At 33.9% G+C, this 20,199-nt stretch overlaps 1 protein-coding gene across 8 annotated transcripts in view; it reads left to right on the top strand.

Moving 5' to 3' along the window:
* Positions 1-14,870, top strand: part of TTLL1B (Tubulin tyrosine ligase-like 1B) — a 46,852-nt gene extending 31,982 nt beyond the window's left edge. For all 8 annotated transcript variants that reach the window (XM_076474344.1, XM_076474345.1, XM_076474347.1 and 5 more), the window contains 4 exons: positions 520-560; positions 7,856-8,011; positions 12,730-12,783; positions 13,111-14,870. In XM_076474344.1, coding sequence (XP_076330459.1) covers positions 520-560; positions 7,856-8,011; positions 12,730-12,783; positions 13,111-13,234 — 375 coding nt within the window. In that variant the 3' untranslated portion in view covers positions 13,235-14,870. The remainder of the gene's footprint in view (positions 1-519; positions 561-7,855; positions 8,012-12,729; positions 12,784-13,110) is intronic.
* Positions 14,871-20,199: the final 5,329 nt, after the last annotated feature.

Below are 20,199 nucleotides of genomic sequence, written 5' to 3'. Positions count from 1 at the left end.
TAGAATGTACTGTTAACATAAATGTTTTGTGGTTTAATAATGTTGCAAACATCGTGAAGATCAAAGATCGTGCAAATTGTGCTTGTGTGTGTTAATGGGAAATTAAATTAAGGTCTTACATTATTTCAAATATTTGATACACTTATTAAGACAGTATCCTAAAAGTTAAAGAGGTTATTAGTTAGTTGACATGTTACCTATTCTGGAAAGTTATGTCTAAAGGTATTTTTGAACAATTTTGGTATGAGCAGTAATGCTGACACTATAAGAATATCCGGCTATTTTAAAGAAATAAGTTGACATACACTGAAATTTTTCTATACACTCTCTACACAAGCTCAAAAATCATGTCTCTTCATTTTTATTACTGTTTAATTTATTATAGAATGCAATGTATTTTAGACTTTTTTATTTTTTATATCATCTGCATTTCTCTCTGAGTAACACATGTTCCAATTAGTTTTTTTCTTACTTGACACAATAACAGTGGAAATATAAACTTTTTCTTTTCTTTTATAGAGTGTAATTCTCAGTGACAGACATTGCTTTGAATGCTATGGGTAAGTTGCTTCTGTTACATATTACAATTTCATTATATACATATATATATATTGCAAACGTTGTAACCTTGCACTGGTCATCTACCTTAGATAAAGATTACGTACCGTAATACTTGTCTCCTAATCATATATTTACTTGGCTTTGTTATATGGTCAGTCAGATGGTTAGAGAGCTCAGCTCACAGTCTGTGGGTTTGAATCCCTATCACATCAAACTGCTCAATCCTGTTATTTGTTGGTAAAAAAGTAACCCAAGTGTTAACAGTGGGTGGTGATGACTAGCTGCCTTCTCTCTAGTCACTGACTGTTATATTACGAACAAATAGTGCAGATAGCCCTTGTGTAGCTTTGTGCACAGTTCTAAGCAAACTAATCTCAGCTGTCATGTATGCATTTAGTGTGGTCATTTTGATTTCAGGGTATGGTTCAGTGACCTGTACAAATTTGTATGAGGAACTTGGTCTTACATAAAATTATGGTATCTACATGTTTCTAGATCTATTATGATTACTCTAGTATTGATTAGTCTTGATTCTGTTATCAATTCCATTAGTCAGTTGAAGCCATAACATCTAAGAAGCTGGCTGATTGATTAAAATTTAAACTGTATGAATGGATTGGGTTTTAGTTGTACACTTCTGTGTTTATATTTCCTTAATTTCAACTCAACATGTCTGAAACCCAGGCTTTCCAAAAACTACTTATTTTCTGATAGATATAATGTATTTAAAACTACAAACTTTAATGATTTTTCTGACTGGACTGTTCTCAGTAGTAGAGTGTATCATGGTTTTATTTCTGTGATAATGAAGCATTGTAAGATTAATACTTGTCTTTAAAGTATCTCAGATGTTGAAGCTTAGATGCATACAATTAAATGACAAAGACTTTCATGTTTGTTCCCCTCAGTGTGGACCTCCCAGGGAAAGTTCTGTTCTTTCTGGTTACCTCCTCTGGGATCTAAACATCCACCCACGTGTTTGCTGTGCATGGTGACCTGTGAAGGGGAGGAGAGGATCCTGGTGGTTGAGGGGTCCAACCCTAACACACCACTCTGGCCTTGAATTCCTGTAGACAGGCTGCCTTGGGGTGGCTCCCCTTTGGTCAATCGGCTGGTCCACTTGGGCTAGGGTCAACCAAGTACCAGTGTTGGATGTTCTCAACAGGTGTTGTGGACATTGTATCTGATGCTGGTGTTTGGGTATAGTGCTCATGAAACCCCAGCATTGCTGCAGTGCCCTTGTTTGACATTGTAGTGCATCCTCTCATAGGGCTTCATGGTTGGTGGGGTCAGTGGGCACTGAAATTTTCCTTTCTTCATTATGGATACTTAAAATTAAAAATCTTAATAAAATAGCAAAAAAAACAGTCTATAGGTAAACAACCACGTCTTGAAGATTCTGAGCAGGAATTCTCACCATCTGTACCACCTGTTGTACCTCATTTTCTTACATTTCATTCACTTTCAGACAAACCTTTAGGGCAAATATCTTCCTTTTTCATTCAGAAGGGACTATAGGAACTTGCTGGGTCTCCAAAGTCAGTAAAGCTTTGATCTGGTGACATATTGGTGGAAACATCCACATCTCAACATAGTGAACTCCTGTTGCATTCAAAGGCAATTGGGGATATACCTATTGAGGTTACACCTCATGCTACTTTGAATTCATCACAAGGAGTTATTGTTGAGAGAGATTTCAAGAACATCCCCAAGTCAGAGATTCTTGCTGGTTTCTGCACCCAAGGAGTTTCTGCAGTGAGGCATACCTTCACTCACAAAGATGGAATTATAATACTTACCAATGTCCTTATTCTCACATTTACGTCACTATGTTCACCTGCCACCATCAAGGCAGGTTATCTTAATTGCAGAAGTGTGGCCATACATTCCAAACCCTCTTCGATGTTTGCAGTGTCAGAGGTTCAGTCACTCAAAGACATCATGTCACGGTTCCTTGACGTGTGCTTGTTGCAGGGGCAAGGACCATGATGCCTACAAGTGTGAAATGGACCCTCATTGCATCAATTGCAATGGCTCTCACCCATCCTACTTTCATTCTTGCCCTAAATGGTTGGAAGAAAAAGAGGTGCGTTTGAAGATAATTCATAACATTACTTATCCTGAGGCTCGCAAGTTGCTGTCCACCACTTCATCTTAGACATATGCTGCTGCACTCCATTCCACTACTACAGTGGGAGTGCAGACGGATCTCTCTGTGCCTCCAAAAGAATCGTTCTCAAAACAAATGAAAAGTCTTTTGACCTTCATGGTTAAAAAGGTTGATGAATCAGCTTCAACACCCATCTCTGTCCCTGCAATACATTCCAACAAATCCCAAGAACCACCTCCTTTGGTTATGGGTACAGGCATTTTTTTTGGATACATCTTCTTCTCCCACCCCACGATGCAAAATGATCATTCGTTCACGTTCTTAGTTGCTGGAATCCACTTCCAACAGCAAAGGCCTGCCCAATCGACCTAGGACAGGATCCATGGAGGCCAACAGACCTCCCTCGAATAAAGACAGTAAAGAAAAAAAGATGTAGTCATAAGCAGAAAGGTTCTCCACCCAATTTACCTATACGTAAGTAAAAATGGCCATCTTGATACAATGAAACTGTTACAGTTTACGTTCCAACCTGAATGACATCAAAACACTGATTGCTTCCTACCATCCTGTACGTCTCTCCTTACAGGAAATATTTCTGAAACCTACCGATACAGTCACCTTTCAGCAGTTTTCTTTGTACAGAAATGAGAGGCTGTGTGATGGATGACTGCATGGAGGGGTGGCCCTGTTGGTTGTTCAGCATGTGTCCACCCTGTCTTTGCCACTCAACACACCCTTTGAGGCCGTAGCCATTCATGTTACCTTGGGTTGTACTATTACTATTTGTTCTCTCTACCTGTCACCTGGAGAGACCTTCATGCTTTCATTGAACAGTTTCTGTCTTCCTTTTTAATCCTGAAGGACTTTAATGGATACAATCCCCTCTGAGGAAGTACTGATGTTGATAGAGGAGTCGCTCCATAGAGTGTATGCTCTCTGATCACAACCTTTTCTTTTCAATACTGATTCTTCTACTTATTTTCATGCACCTAGTCAGTCCTTTACTGCTATTGACCTCTCAGTTGGCTCCCCCTTTATTATTCTCCCATTTTTCTTGGAGGGTTGACAGTAATCCACGAGGCAGTGATCATTTTCCTGTAATTTTGAGAGAGACTGGCCGTGGTTGATGCCATCCGACCTGCATGCCTTGGTAGAAGCTGGATCAAGCAAACTGGCTTCTTTCACTGCTCTCACAGAACTTGATCCTGCCATTGTCTGTAAGCCATAAATAGACGACTGTGTGGCAGTGGTAACTGACTGTATTATACAAGCAGATGCTCAGTGTATTCCTAAAACCTCGACACATTTTCCATAATATCCTTGCCCATGGCAGAATCCTGCCTGCCACATAGCACAGAAGGCTCAAAAACGGGCTTGGAATACTTTTTGTAGGTATCTCACACTCTCGCACCACATCGCTTTCCAACAGGCCTGTGCACATGCTTGGTGGGTAAGACATCAAAGCCAGAAGGAATCTTGGATTAAGTTCACAACCAGCATATCTTCTACTACCAGTTCCAAAGTCATATTGGACAAGATTTGAAAGGTCTGTGGGCAGTATAATTCTGTCCCCCTCTCAATCTTGCTCTCTGATGGCCAGGAAGTAGCTGATACCTGGAGCATTGCCAATACTCTTGGTGAAAGCTTTTGCCAGGGTTTTAACAGTTCTGCTTCTTCCTCCACCTTCTTAGCCATCAAAACTCAGGCAGAGCAAACACCTCTGTTCTTTTGAGCTGATTGTCTCTGTGACTGTAATTGTCCCTTTACACTGGTGGAACTCAAACTGGCCATTCATCTGTCTGGCAGTACATTGGTTGGACCAGATAATGTACACTATGAAATGCTGTGCCATCTATCTCCTGCTTCTCTTACTATTATTCTGCTTGTTTTTAACCAAATCTGCCAAGAGAATATTTTTCCTGATGCCTGGCATCAGGCTGTTGTCCTACCTTTCTCTAAGCCTGGGAAGGATTCCAAGATTCCTTCAAACTACCATCCAGTTGCTTTGACGAGCTGTCTCCGTGAGACTTTAGAGATGATTGTTAATGCTCATCTTAATTGGTTCCTCAAATCAAACAACCTCTTCTCATCCACCCAGTGTGGCTTCCAATGACAGTGCTCCACTATGGACCACCTGATTCGACTTGAAACATCCATCAGAGAAGCCTTTCTCAAATGACAACATCTTGTATCAGTATTCTTTGACATTAAGAAGGCTTATGATACAACTTGGAGGTATGGAATTTTGCAAGGCCTTCATATATGTAGGTTATGTGGCCATTTGCTCATTTTTATTAAAATTTTTTAATGGACAGAAGATTCCAAATTCATGTGGGTTCAACACTTTCCCATTCTTTTCTACAGGAACTTGGAGTCTCTCAGGCTGTGTTTTGAGTGTCACACTTTTCAGTATAAAGATTAATGCTATCACTGAACAACTCCCTCTTACTGTTGCAAACGTGCTCCATGTCAAGGACTTTCACATCTTCTGTCAGTCATTGAACATGAGGTACATTGAGCAGCAGCTACAGACTGTTCTCAATTGTATACTAAAGTGGACCATGGCAAATGGCTTTAACTTCTCTCTCTAAAACCATTTGCACGCACTTTTGCTGCTGACGGGGTATTCACCCTGATCCTAAACTCCGTATCACCAAAGTCATGCTGCCTATGGTCCCTGAGACAAAGTTCTTGGGGCTTATCTTTGACTGTAAGCTGACATTTATACCACACATCAAGCAGCTACGGGTTAAATGTACAAGAGCACTGAACATTCTCTGTGTCCTCTCTTCCACCACCTGGGGAATGGATCGATGTTTTGTGCTGAAGATATATTGTGTTCTTATTCATTTGAAACTCTACTATGGATCACTGGTCTATGGCTCTGCCAGGGCTTCAGCCTTAAAGATACTGGACCCCATTCATCATCAAGGACTTTGGCACTGCACTGGAGCTTTCTGCACTTCCCCAGTTTAGAGCTTATATGTAGAGTCTCATGAACCTACATTGCACCTCCACCGTTTGCAACTGTCTTTACTATATGCTTTGAAACTTCATTCCTTATCAAAGGAACCTGGGATTGTGTTTTCCTTCCTCATTGGGCCATATTTTTCTGGAATAGACAATCTGCCATTGCTCCTTTTGGCCTTCGTATCTAGGCACAGTTGGATGAATTGGGTCTGTCCTTGGATAACATTGCTGTATCCACTGGTCAGTCCATTCCACCATGGCTTCTTACAGCCCCCAAATGTGACCTATCTTTAAGTCATCTGAGAAAAGCAGACATGCCCAATTGGAAATACCATCCTTCCACTCCTATTTATACAGATGATTCAAAATCAGGTGACTGTGTGGACTCAGCTATGGTTTGTTGTGGTTCAGTGGTTGCATGCAGAATCCCCTATACAGATTCTGTGTTCACTGCTGATCTGTATGCCATTTTTCTTGCCCTGGATCACATAGAAGCTAAGCAGTGTTCAAACTGCACTATTTATACTGACTCGCTTAGTTCTCTACTGGCACTGGAATTGCTTCACATTAGTTCACACCATTCTCGCCAATATTCAAAACCAACTGGCCGAATTATCTTTAACATGTGCTTCTATCCAGTTTTTCTGAATACCAGGCCATGTTGGTATTTGTGGGAACAAGCTCACCTACACTGCAGCAAAATCTATCTGCTCTGGCACTATCACCACTGTGCTTGTTCCATACATGGACTATGGTCCTGTATTCAAGGCTCGGCTCAGTGCCAGTTGGTAGTCGACTTGGAATAAGCAACGTGACAACAAGCTTTTCCAAATAAAACCCTATATTGGACTTTGGCTGTCTTGCTTCTGTAAAGATTGGAAAGAGGAAGTTGTTCTAACTAGACTACACATTGGTCACAGTTTTTTAACTTATTGTTTTCTTTTATCTGGAACTGATGCACCATTGTCACACCATAGTCCGTGTGATACTCAGGTCACAGTAAGCCACATTTTACTTTCTTGCCTTTGTTATGACTCTTAACGATGGCAACATTTTCACCATATTCTGTCCCAAGGTTTGTCCATAACGTTAGACAGTGTTATTGGTGATAGTGACACTGTCCACCTTGGAGATGTTTTTAGTTTTTTAAAGGCCATCAATCTTTTTAATGCCATTTAAGTTTTTAATCTTTTTACTTTATAAATTGGATCTTTTTTAACGTGATTAACTTTTAAGAATTAAAGTCCATCTAGTTCGATTTCAAATTAAACAATGGCTGTAATGTTAAATAACTCGAAACAAGGACTGTTTGAACTATCTGTTAGTCATCCTGGCGAGTTATTATAACAGTTTTGCTACAAGTTTTTAAAACTTTTTATTACTTTTTGAAAATGGCCATAACATCTAATAACTCAGAACCAGGACTGGAAAGACCGACTTCAGGTGATTGACAGTGGTTTTTGTACTTTCCTGTTAGTCTTCCTGGTGAGTTATGATAATTACAGTTATGCTACAGAAAGTCCTCTACAACTTGTATAACTGTAGTTTTTCTCTTAATGCTGTAGGCTAGATGTAAACATAGAAAGAAATATTCATTAAGTGTTAAAGTCCATCTTATCATTCTAGTGATTTCAGGATTTTTATTGGTGTGATGTTTCAAAACTTAGATAATAATTTAATATATCATGTAACTAACTAAATACATTCTAAGTTAAAATAACTTGTACTTTTTTACAGATTTTTACTGTCTTTATCTAATAAAATTGTGTCATCTAATTACCTATCTTTCTATGCTCAGCTATGTTAGATAACATGGCTAAAATAAACCTAGTGGTATGTTCCATGAAATACTAATATCCAGTATTCAGACACTAAAAATATTTTGTTACTAAGGTTTGTATTTAAAGTGTTTAACTTCAATAAAGAAGACAATGAGAAAAATTATCAGAATTTATGCCCAACCTTTATTAAGTGAATTTTAAATAGACAAAAAGGGGCTGTTTGGGAGAATGAGGTGTCTTCAGTCACTCCAGAATGTTGAATTAAAAACATTTAAGAGTTTCGATTGCTTTTATAAAATTATCTTTTCAAAACGTTCTGATAAATTTCTCATTTATAGTTACTTTTAGAGGATTTTTTTTCACAAATAATTTTTAAGAAGTAATAGTGTCTCTAATTTAATTTTGTTTACCATCGATATTTTGGGTGTTTCAGGTATGATATTATTATCAACAATGACTTAAAACCATGGTTGATTGAGGTAAATGCTTCCCCATCACTGACAGCTACAACGGCTAATGATCGTATCATGAAACAGAAACTTATTGCTGATATTTTGAATATTGTAGTACCATTTGGAGAGATTCCAGAGTAAGTAAAGTTTAATTTGATTTTTTTTTCAGGTGAAATTATTCAAAGTAAATAAGAAATATATAAACATATTATACAAAACTAAATCACATTTAAGTTGTGCCTTTTTAACTGATTGTAACCCCTGTAATTGTACTACTACGTAATGTCTTATTATGGTTACCATCATACGTGGATCTATAAAGCTTTTCTCAGCTCTTGTGTCAGTGGTTATAGACTGACTAACTTTCATTTTTTATTTAGTGCACAATCATGTATTAGTAGGACAAACAATATTCAGTTTGCATTCATCCAGTCAATTGGAAGGAGAGTTGACTTGAAGGTAAAGTATGAAGTTCTGTTGTTGGCAATCTGTGAAACCAGGTGACATGTGACTTTCCAGAGGTTGTAGTAACTGTTTCTGTGAGCTGTCTGATTTAACATATTCTTTAACATGTTTCGTTGGTCTTGTCTTAAAGAGAATGTCGTCTGCAGGTTGAAAACAACTTTCTTCTCCCAGAGAAACTGATAAACACGTGATGCTTGCAGTGTCATTCTGCCCCAATTACTTGGGGGCAGGGCTATTGTGAATATGTTAATCTAATACCAACATTGACCAGTATACAGTATTATTGTCCATTCATTGCATGATCATTAGACGTTAATTTAATACCAACATTGACCGATATACAGTATTAGTGCCCAATCAATGGGTGACCATTAGACATTAATACAAACATTGACCAATATATGGTATTAGTGTCCATTCAATAGGTGACCATTAGATTGGTACTCATTTAGCAGCATCAAGTTTTAAGTGTGCATGACTCAGAACAAACAACATTTGTTAATAATATCTTGAAGGAGTATACAGTTATAAACATATTGTTCTTTGGTAAAAAAATCTTTCCTGCTGTTACAACTCCATGGAGCACACCAAGTGATAGTGACAAAAACTGGGTAAAGTTCCTGAAGTGAAGCTAATTTCATGAAAAAATCCATAAACACAACAGAAATATTAATATAGATATCCAAAACGTAAGGAAGACATAACTGCAATACACTGGAGTATTAAAAAAATGCAGTTTTTACAGATAGCAAGTGGTATGTAGGTGTATAAACTAAAGTATAACTCAGTATAGTATGTAACTGTTCTTACTTTTTACCACATGTGAAACATGTTCTGTGAAGTTGACTATTTTTACAACAGGTATTTTGTTGCTTTAATACAAACTTATTGAAAGGAAGAAATAATGTCTATTAAGTATCTTGTAATTCATATAATCACGACATTTTAAAACATTAAAGAGCAACAGGAAAAGGTAGCACAACAACCTAAACACACTTGGAAAGTGGACTTTTGTTCATGTGAAGTAAATAACATTTTAATTGGAAATTGTGTGTTACTGAGAGTTCAGAAAGTAATTTAGCAAAATACATCATTCAATACAATATCACAATGATGTATATCAAAATATCACAATATTTTGAAAAAACAAAGAAACTAATTAATAAAATAAAATAGTAGAATAAAAATTAAGTTTCATTCAAAATAATTTAACTCTGTGAACTGCAATTTTGAATTTTTTTAACACAAAAAATGTTTTTCCTAATTCTGGCTAGCAAGGGTAAATTGTCTTGAATTCCTGGGACTTCTTATTTTGTTCAGTGTCCATTCATCTTTTGCCAAGTCTATTATGTGAAAATGTTTCATATTTGGATTTTTAATACAGTATTTGTTCAGATGGTTATAAATTCCAAAATTGTTGGAAAGGCTGTTGGCACATGCTTTTTGATGCTGGTAGCTCGGGTTTATGTTACTGAAGTATTATACACATCAAGTGATCTTTTTGGGGAGGTATCTTGCCTTCAAAAAGGAAAGTAAGTTCATTTGTTTGTTTTGAAAATTACTAGGGATAAGTTTATTGCCGAATGTTTTTGACGACTTTTCCCTTTAGTTTGACATCATGAGAATCAGTAAAGGATTAACACTATGGTGATAAAACACTTGGGATGTTAAAGTCTGGAATCCTGGTAGTGTAAATTTTATTAAAACATTCAAAAATAGTTTTGTAGGTGAATACCAGAGGGGTGTTATTTTTAACCACATATATTTTAATACTGATTATCTCATTATGAAAATTACAGCAAGATTTAGTCAGTTTATCCACTATATGAATTAGAATACCTGTTAAATTCACCCTGTAACAAAGTATAACTACACTGAAATGACAATACAGATTACAAGATGTTGATTTATGGTTAGTATCTAGTTTTGAAACTGTTATTCAGGTTGACGGTCCCTAGATCTAAAGGTGTTTTTGATTCTTTTTTCATTATTCAACTGTAAACTTGGTATTTAAATAAACTTTTGTATGTGGTTTTGTACTTTGAACACAATAAAACTGTTATCAACCTATTTCTTATAAACCAAAGTCATAAATTCAGATTGATAGGACTGCAAACAATTAGTTTTGTGATGAAACAATATTAAAGCAGTTAAGCTTAGAGCTAGTCGTGGCCACACTGTGACCTTGATGACTTCTATTATCAAACACAACGTGAGATTCTTTTGAAGTCATTTTGAGTAGTTTTGTGCACTGATATTTAGCTAAGCCTTAGTGTTATCAGCTTCCTAAAAAACAGTTATTACAAGTGAAAGGGCTGGCAAATGAAAAGAAACAGTGCAATTGAAACTTCAAGCACAAATTCTGGGTTTGTTTATTTTTTTAATTCACTCTTCTGTTCACTGTTCAGATGTACTCTTCATCAACACTGAAATTGTTCTTTTTTGTGACTGTTCACTGTTGAGATGAATGCTTTGTTAACCCTGAAATTTTTCTTCTTGATGGCTGTTCACTATTAAGATATACTCTTCATGAACACAAACTTTTTTGGTTGATGTTTGTTAACTCTTAATATGTTTTCTTCATGAACACTGAAGTTTTTCTTGGAGATGATAGTTTACTGTTAAAATGTACTCTGGATCAACACTGAAATTTTTGTTGTTGATGTCTGTTCACTGTTGAGATGTACTCTTTATCAATACTGAAATTTTTCTTGTTGATGTCTGTTCACTGTTAAAATCAACATTATTAACTTCATCAACAGTTAATTATTCTTTTTAATATCTTTTTGCATTTGAGATTTGTCAAATCTTCTCCTGAACAAATTATCTCTATATATTTATAAATATGTTTGAATTTTGTTAAATATGCAAGATTAATGTACAAATTAATTAGTTTATTTAGTGACTTAATATTTAATTATTTTTTGTTTTTGTAAAGTGTTAAAAGTAATTATTTGAAAAATGATATTTAGAAGAAATTTATTGTTGTTTTTTTTACTGTGTAAGAGTCATAAATTGTATGTGTTGTTCAGTTGTTGTAATTTGATGTCACATCACTGGAGCCTTGTGTATTTTTCTCACACCTTTAAGTGAGTGTTGTTAAATTTAGTGCATTATAGTTTGTAGAAAGTTCTTGGCTTCATTTGGGTAATATTTATATGAAACAAAGTGAGTACAAATAAAGAAAGTGAAGTTAGACAGTGCGACTGTTAAGTTAGCCATAATGGACAATATTTTAGAATTATTCTCATCACAGTTTAACAGAGATAAAGAGAACAATTTTATCTTGTCAAACGGTTTTCTAAAGTAACTGAACTGGTCTGTATGGGCTTTTGATATAAAGGAGAATTATTAAAACTCTGGCTACGTTTGTGGTAACCATGGGGGTAACATAAGTGAATTCATTACTGATTCTATTGTGATAAAAGAGCACAGAAGAAACTTTTTTTTGTCAATGGGCATTTTAAAGTAGCTGAACCATGGGTCACTTGACTTTTGACAATAAAAGAGAATTAGGTTTTAGATATATCTGAGATATCTTATGGTTTAATGAATTTTGTATATATGTTTGACTTGTTTTGATTATATTATTTCAAAAGTGGTGGATTATGTGCTGTCTTTAATTGTTCAAATTTATCACCAACAAGTTACAGTCATCTATTATAAAGAATCAATATGAAAACCTGTTTGATCCTACACTCAAAATCTATTTGTGCTGCATAAATTCTAGTTTTTATAAATTAAAGACATCATCTTGTCTTGAGTATCTCTGCTGTTTATAGCGAATACTTGGATCTTAAAGTCTTTAAGCCTTGTCAAAGATTGATTTTCTTGAATATAATATCATGGTTGAAACTAGAGTAAAATTTTAAGGGTGAGACATGACCTGCCTATGGATTAAACATGATTTTGAAGTATTTATGATGACCAGGTGTTTGGCAATATATAAGTGTTAATTAATTTTTTGTAAGGTTATACTCAAACGTTTTATCCAACTTTCAATGCAAATGCTGTATTAATAACAAATGCATGTTTTATTTTAATTAGTCTTTCCCTTATGGATGTATGTTACTAATAATTTAAGGAATTAATGGGAGAGATTAATTGAATCTGGTAATAATATACTTTATTATTTTCATGTGGGATTTGGTAAGTAGAAAATAACTTGTTTTTCATAAGTGAATTATCAAATTAATGACAGCATAAAAAAGATAAAAAATTTAAACTTCATGTGTGAAGAAACTTGTTAATTTCTATAGGTACAGGAAATCCAATTAACAGTTTTTTCTTGTCACATTAAGTTTAATCATAAATGTATGCGAGAAAAATTGCTTTATTCTGTGCTTCTCATGCAATATTTTTTTTAAATCTATTTTACCTCATTTTGTAGTGTACGTTTGAGCAAAACACCAGACAGGTTACAGCTAGGGAGTTTTGAAGTTTTGTAAGTATGTTAAGATGATTGATTCATCTGTTTGATTTTGTTTCAAGTAAAAACTTACTAGTACTGAATATATCAGAATTAGAAAAATTGAAATAAAAGTGCAATCAGAATATAGTTGAAACACGTGTGTTTCTGACATGGTTTGGTAACAAACGTCGATACGTACAACTTGAATCAAGTCAAGGAAACATTCAAGTACTGTAATGTTTATCCAGTTTGTTGTCTCTTGTATTGATAATGAAAGGATTTACTTTATTCTCAAGTTTTTGTTAATAATCATATCCATGTAAACCATGATTGCTGGTACAACTACAACCCGTTTCCCAGATATGATGAAGAACAAGCAGTAATAGAAGCCAGTACTGAAAAAGAAGTCCTGGGAAAGCAACATAGAGAACCTGTGAAAACTAGTGTCAAAGTAAGGGAAAAGTCAACCCCTAGATGGCGGTAATGTCACAATTCAACAAATTTGTGAAAAGCACGATGAAACTTTACCTAAACAATTTATCAAAGAATTGTGAGAAGTACCATTTGAAACTTCGATAGTAATAACATATAGGGAGTATGTGCTTTAGAGAAATATTAAAAATAATTATAATATCGTTTAAACTACGGACTATATGATTCAATTCTTTAATATCTGCATGCTGATACGTTTATACTGTAACTAAACGAGTAGTGAGATAATCTTGTACAATAAATGTTTGTTCCACAATGGTAATTAGTAATTATAATCATAAAATAATAAACTACTAATATTGCTACTTAATATCTTTATTTCATTAAATATTTGATAATGTCAGTATGCCGCAAATATGTAATGATCGTTACATCAATGACTTTAACAACAACAAGCTTATTTGTCAAAAACTATTAGTAATTGAGGGTAAATATGCTTCAAACTTTGCAATGTTTGATTTTCATGTACGTAAAAGTAAACTTAACTTTTAAATTACTTTCATACTGATTTTCATCGTAGAGAAATATAAGAGAAGTCTTGATAAAATACAAATATGACATACATTTTGTGTTCTTTTTCTGCTTTTTAATGTCACACAGCAAAATTCTGTCATAAATTAAAGTACTTTGTGATTCCAAGTTTTTGAAATGCGTTGAAAATGTTTCCTACTTTGGCCAAGTAAGTAGGACTTAACCCTAAGTGTGCAGGTGAAGATCAAAATTTACACGGTAAGACCTTTTACAGTAAGGTTCAACCTGGATTATGTATTTCATGTTGGAGTTATCAATTATATATTTTACACTATGTTGCTAATTTAATGATAGTTTGTTGTGAAGAAGAGTAAATACCATATACAGTGTACAGGGTTACTGATAAACTATAGATTTGTATTTAGGGAGGTTCTAGAGGTGGTATCTTGTACTCCAACTTGAATCAGACCTGCATCAACTCACAGACATATCTTCAATACAAATACATTTCTAACACATCTGATTTTTTTTATCTGTATAACAGACTTATACATTTAACTAAACAATTGTCATATTTCATGTATACACACATGATAAGTTTGAAATTATAGTCAGCATTCCTCTAAGGGACCACCCATGTGCACATTCAATTAATATCATATATCAATTCATAAATACGGAATCTTCTGGAACAATTCACTCGGTATAGGGATGTTGGATTATACCACATATTAGACGTAAATTACAGTTTTACTCAGAATATTAGAAGTAATCTTAAGAAAATGATACGTAAACAAAAACTGATATTAAAATAAGAAAACGTTTACAATTGGGAAAGAAGTAGATAATCAAAATTATTGCTCAAATCAGAATTTAGGTCAGTAATCTTGTGTATTCTTGTTGTTCGCTGTTTTTTGTCAGCTTTACTGACTGTTATGAAATTGTCAGCTATAATATCAAACATTGCATTCTGCTGCAAAGATCTGACACTTTCCAGAGTTCTAGGTTCTTTTACGTGTAGATTACATAGTGATATAGATCTTACATTTCACTTTATGCAGCAGGACCCTTACATTTGTAAATAACAATGAATCATTTATTCTTGGAAATAACAATCTTAAATATAAATAAATTGTCACAATAAAGATTACTTTGAACGTAAGCCTAATTCACTTTGTAAATAAATTCTATTTAGAAGGGGAAACACTTCTTCCCAATGTGTTAAGACTATTATTATCTGCATATGCTAAGTAAATCAACACTTTTTTTCCAGAAATACTTGCTACACTTAAATATGTAGAGAAAGAGACTTTTTTTTTTTTTTGCTATTTCACTTATGTTAAGATTAATAAAACGGTTGCTAAGTTGATTAAATTCCAAGAAAACGTTAGTTCTACTTATTTTGGGGAGTATCATTTTTACAGGTATGTATATTAACCTCTCTTTTTTTTTTTGGGGGGGGGGTTAATGACTTGAAGAAATGAAAAGAAGATTTTATGAATTTCAACCAAAATAGTTTCTGAGACCATCCTATTAGGTGTGTTCCTAACTCTGATGAATTCTGAAACCATTCTATTATGTGTGTTCCTAACTCTGATGATTCCTGAAACAATCCTATTAGGCGTGTTCTTAACTCTGATGGTTTCCTAGATCATCTCATCAGCTGTGTTCTTAACTGTATGAAAACTGTCATTACAGAATATCAGCTTCATTTCAGATTCTACTGATTCCTGAGGTGGGTTCAAACATTACCTTTAGAAATTATTTTAAGACTAAAGGAAGTGTTCAAGGGCACATGTAATAGTTCTATTATTTAATTGAATAAATTTATACTCTTTGAAGAGAACTGCCTTGAAATATTTTATCAAGTGTCATGGAAGCATGCAAACAGCAGCAAGGCAAAATTAACTCCCACCAGAGTTATCTTGCCCTCGAATGTTGTTGGCAGGACTTTACTGTTGACTTTTTATTATTGATAACTAAATAATGAAACGTGATTCACATGGAAGAACCAATTATTTAATGTCCATTTTTTCTAAGAGAGTGTTTTGGTTTGTACAAGACAAAAGGATGCATTACCAGTGGACCATCTACAGAAAAAAAATTGCATAACAGATGGAATTAGAATATGTTTTGATCATATGAATCCAACCTCTCAGAAAACACTAAACTTCACTATAATGACATTAACTTATTAGATAATTCTCAGGACTGTATAGAATCTCTTTCAGAAAACACTAATAGTTCTACCACTCAATGAAATAAACTATTAGATAATTCTTGGGACTGTATCAACTCTCATTAAGAAAATATTAATAGTTCTATCAAACTTCACCCTAATGAAATAAACTTATTAGATAATTATTGGGACTGAACCAATTCTCAGAAAACACTAATAGTTCTATCAAACTTCATTATAACAACATTAACTTATTAAATAATTATTGGGACTGTATCAATTCTTTTTAAGAAAACACTAACAGTTCTACCAAACTTCACTGTAATAGCATAAACTTGTTAGATAGTTCTTGGGAATGTATCAACTATCTTTCTAAAAACTGTATTTTTTACTATACTTCTGATGAACGGAAAATTGACACACAAGCTTAAGAAACCAGAAATTTCATTCAAAATTCATAAATGTAGAATGTTATTTCATGCTTTAAAAAGTAAATATTGGGAATTTTGATGAAATCCATTTTGAGAATCATACACCAAGAGCATTTTACAATTGGAATAGCAGGAAAACAAATTTTTCGAAAATTTTGGGAAAGTCGAAGGATATATATAGTCTGAGTAGATTTGACGAAAATATCATTGGTTTGCAACATATAAATAAAAGTGTTATCTTCAAGCAAAATTGAAAGAGAAACATCTGATGGTGTTTATTTCCTATGAAAATGCAAGGAGACATTATAACATTAACGAAAAATATTATATCTCTATAAAGTTAAAACAGAAACAGCTTTCGCATATTCAGAACGTAATAAACGAAGGGTTGGAGTACATATCACAGCAATCCTCTATGTGTGTTTTCTTATAGCAAAGCCATATTAAACTATCTGCTGAGTCAAGGCAGCAACAGCTATGACCTCTTAGATATAGTGATTACGGTAGAATGACCTTTTATGTGAAGCTCTCTATTTTTATAATTTATCTTGAAAAACAGTAAAGGCGGAACTGGTCGAAAATTTAATAACAGATTATGCAGAAAATAGTAGGAATTTTGATGAAAAGGCATCCATTTCGAGATTTATATACCAAGAGCATCTTTCTGTTGAAATATCTGGAAAAACAAATAATTATTTAATAGTCTTATTAAAGTTGACGAAATAAGAATGTTTTCCAACATAGGAATAAATTTGTTTTTTCAAGCAAAATTGAAAGAGAAACCTCTGATTTATTTTCTAAGTGTTTATTTCCTAAGAAGATTGAGACATTATAACGTTCACTCAAAATATTATGTCTCTTACAAAGTTAAAAAAGAAATAGCTTTCGCTAATCCAGAACGGTAACAAATGTAAGGTTGGAGTGCATTTGGCTGGAATCGTTATGGTCTCTTAGATTTAGTTATTGAGTTAGAATGATTTTTATATAAAGCTCTTCCTTTTTATAATATATCTTGAAAACAATAGTAAAGTCGGAACTTGTCGAAAATTTGAATAAAGATTATGGAGTAAATATTGGGAATATTGATGAAAGGATATCCATATCGAGATTAGTATACCAAAAGAATTTTTCTATTAAAATATCACTAATGAATGTGTAGGTGTGTGTGTGTTTGTCTTATAGCAAAGCCACATCGTGCCATCTGCTGAGTCAATCGACGAGAATCAAACCACTGATTTTAGCGTTGTAAATCTGTAGTCTTACCGCTGTACCAGCGGGGACAAAAATAGCAGTAAAAAACACTTTTGGAAAATGAAATGCTATAGTCCTAGCGTATCTGATAAAAATATCAGTGTTCTCCAACATAGAAATAAAATTGTTTTGGTTTGATTTGAAATTTACGCAAATCTACAAGAGGGCTATCTGCGTTAGCCGTCCCTAATTCAGCAGTGTAAGACAAGTCATCATCATCCGCCGCCAACTCTTGGGCTACTCTTTTACCAACGAATAGTGGGATTGACCGTCGCATTATAATGCCTCCACGGCTGAAAGGGTGAGCATGTTTGGTGTGGCGGAGGCATCCAACCCGCGACCCTCAGACTACGAGTTAAGCACAGTAACCACCTTGCCATGTCGGGACAAAATTGTTTTCTCGCAAAATTGAAAGAGAAACATCCGATAGTCTTTATTTACTTACAAAACGCAAGAACAAGAAATTAAAAGATTAACGAATAAGGTTGTTTCTATAAAGTTAAAAAAGAAATAGCTCTCGCTAATCCAGAACAGTAGCAAATGAAGGGTTCAAGTGCATTTCGAAGCAATCATTATAGTATCTTAAATAGGTGATTTCGGTAGAAATAATCGCTTATGTAAAGCTCTCTTTTTTTCATACTTTACCTTGAACAAAATATTAAACTCGGAGCTGGCCGAAAGTTCAATAAAATTTATGGAATAAATACTGAGAATTTTGATGAAAGGAAATCTGTTTCGAGAATCGTACATAAAGGGCATCTTTCTATTGTAATATGAAGAAAAAAATATTTGTAGCAGATTTGACACATTATAACATTAGCAGAAAAGTCTGTCACTTCAAATATAAAAACAGCAATAACATACGAGTGTATGTTTTTTCTAATGCAAAACAACATCGTTTTGTTTTCTTGCTGTGTACAGGGAATTGAACTCCTGACTTTAGCATTGTAAATCTGTTGAATCACCACATTCCTAGAGATGGACGTTAACAATTAAAGTGTTGGAGTAAATGTGTCAATGAGATGTTATGGTGTCTTAGGTTTAGTGGTATAGGTAGAATTATTTTATATTAAAAGCTCTTCATTTTTATAATACAACTTGAAAAAAAATACTAAAGTCGGAGCTGGTCGAAAGTTTCATAAAATATTACACTATTTTAAGGCTTAAATGTTGTAAGTTTTGATGGAAAAAATGAGTTTCATTTTGGGATAGGTAGTGAAGCGGTTCCTTCTAGTTGGATAATATGTAATTTAGTGATTTTAAGAAAAATTCCTTTCTTCAATGTCTCGAAAAATATCGAATTACAGAAAAGTTGGTCGTTAAATCTCCAATTTTTTAATATATTATTGATTAATTATGGATTTCATGAATAATATTATATCATTTCGTTAGCTCAAAAATTTCAAACTCTACAACTCTTAATAAAAACAAAATTAAAGGTGGATTATATTTGAAAAGAAGTTCGATCTAACGTTCTTGATCTACGAGTTTTGAAAGATTCTTTTAGAAGCCCTTACATAACTGTCTTTTCTTGCAAACTATGGAAAGAAGAAATACAGCAAGAATTTTTACAACTAATCATGGCTTAAGTATTGAGAGTTTTGATTATTCCATCTTTATAGTCTAATAAATATGATAATTTTAAGAATTTTTTAAACCAAAGTAAATTTCACAATCAATACATTTTAAAAAATGAATATCAATACTTATTGCTTGGGAATTTCATAATGTCCCAATAAGGTGCTTATTTTCCTTTTTTTTTGTTGTTGTTGTTATTTTAAATTTGACGCAAAGCTCCTGGAGGGCTATTTGCAGTTGACGTTTCTAATTAAAGAAATGTTAGACTTGAGGGAAGACAGCTAGTTAACACCCTCAAATCTTTGTTTGATTGGTTTGTAGATGAACACAAAACTGTACTATGGACTGTATGTGCTCTGCTCACTACTTGGTATACCTTGGAGTACTCTTTTACCAACTAATAGTGGTATTGACTAAGGTTTAAAGGGCGATCATGTTTTGCGATGGGATTCAAACCCACGAGAATCAGATTGTGAGATGAGCATCCTAATCACCAAGGTCTAGTTAAAATGAATACAATATTGGATGTGTTGTAAGAATGACATTCAAATCATACTAACCTGTAAGAATAATAGCTGGCTGTTGGTGTTATTCAATTATTGCTTTGCCCTTAAGTCTAGTAGTTCAAAATTAGTGACGACTGTATGCAGATAACCCTTTGTGTAGATAACCCTTTACGTGAAAAATCTTATGTCTATCCAATACTTTTTGTTGCTCCTAAGGTATGCCTGAAAACGTAAGCAGTAAAATTCCAATTACAATACTCATGGTGGGAAAAAAATCACACATAATCCAATGTTTAGCTTTGTGCTTAATTTACTTATTGTTGTTTCTTTGTTTCATAGCACGGCAGTATTAAGCTATCTACTATGTTTCTGAAGGCAATGGAACCCCTGATTTTAGCATAAACTTACTGCTCTTCTATTTATTATTTTAATTAATTGTTGTTTATAATTAAGCACAAAGTTATACAATGGTCTATCTGCTACAGGTATTGAAATCCGGTTTCCAGTGTTTTAAGTCCAAAGACACACTGCTGTGCCACTG

Source organism: Tachypleus tridentatus, chromosome 13, assembly GCF_004210375.1.
Source record: "Tachypleus tridentatus isolate NWPU-2018 chromosome 13, ASM421037v1, whole genome shotgun sequence".
Classification (NCBI taxonomy): Eukaryota; Metazoa; Arthropoda; class Merostomata; order Xiphosura; family Limulidae; genus Tachypleus; species Tachypleus tridentatus.
The sequence above is the reverse complement of the archived record's forward strand: the minus strand, read 5'-3'. Positions and strand labels throughout refer to the sequence as shown.